Source organism: Lottia gigantea, assembly GCF_000327385.1.
Source record: "Lottia gigantea unplaced genomic scaffold LOTGIsca_1937, whole genome shotgun sequence".
NCBI lineage: Eukaryota > Metazoa > Mollusca > Gastropoda > Lottiidae > Lottia > Lottia gigantea.
In genome coordinates this window covers 7,937-8,744 of record NW_008708375.1, presented here as the reverse complement: position 1 = coordinate 8,744, position 808 = coordinate 7,937, and the positions used below count along the sequence as shown (strand labels likewise).

The window sequence follows — 808 nt, the reverse complement described above, 5'->3', positions numbered from 1 at the left end:
GCTCCTTAGGGTCGGCAACAGACGTTTTCGTTGGGACAAGATTTGGGGAGTTTCTTGTGCAAGAGGTTTGAGCCAAGGACTAGCTGGTAGACACGGTCCTAAAGAACCTCAGTTGAAATCCATAGGAAAAAGGATGTCTAAAAATAATTCTATAAAATCCAGATACCAATGGGGATCACCTAAAAAGGGTCAAGGGAAAAAGCTAGACGGAAGATTAGCATCTAGCTGTTTGTTAATTTATTTCATATGTATTTATAGTATATAAATCTATATACAGATGGCAGAGTGTCTTTATGTTCCCAATTTCCCAGCGGAGCATGGTGTCTTTATGTTCCCAATTTCCCAGCGGAGCATGGTGTCTTTATGTTCCCTATTTCCTAGTGGAGCATGGTGTCTTTATGTTCCCCTTTTCCCAAGTGGAGCATGGTGTCTTTATGTTCCCCTTTTTCCATGTGGAGTATGGTGTCTTTATGTTCCCCTTTTCCCAAGTGGAGCATGGTGTCTTTATGTTCCCCTTTTTCCATGTGGAGTATGGTGTCTTTATGTTCCCTATTTCCTATGTGGAGCATGGTGTCTTTATGTTCCCCATTTCCCAAGCGGAGCATAGTGTCTTTATGTTCCCCATTTCCCAAGCGGAGCATAGTGTCTTTATGTTCCCCATTTCCCAAGTAGAGCATAGTGTTTTTATTTTCCCATTTCCCAAGCGGAGCATAGTGTCTTTATGTTCCCAATTTCCCAGCGGAGCATAGTGTCTTTATGTTCCCAATTTCCCAGCGGAGCATAGTGTCATTATGTTCCCAATTTCCCA

The 808-nt window shown here is 42.5% G+C and overlaps 1 protein-coding gene across 1 annotated transcript; it reads left to right on the top strand.

Moving 5' to 3' along the window:
* Positions 1-381: 381 nt before the first annotated feature.
* On the top strand, positions 382-672 carry LOTGIDRAFT_147095 (hypothetical protein; the record flags this gene model as incomplete). Its single annotated transcript, XM_009052974.1, has 1 exon — positions 382-672. A coding segment is annotated over one exon (291 nt), but the record flags the coding sequence as incomplete, so codon positions are not given.
* Positions 673-808: the final 136 nt, after the last annotated feature.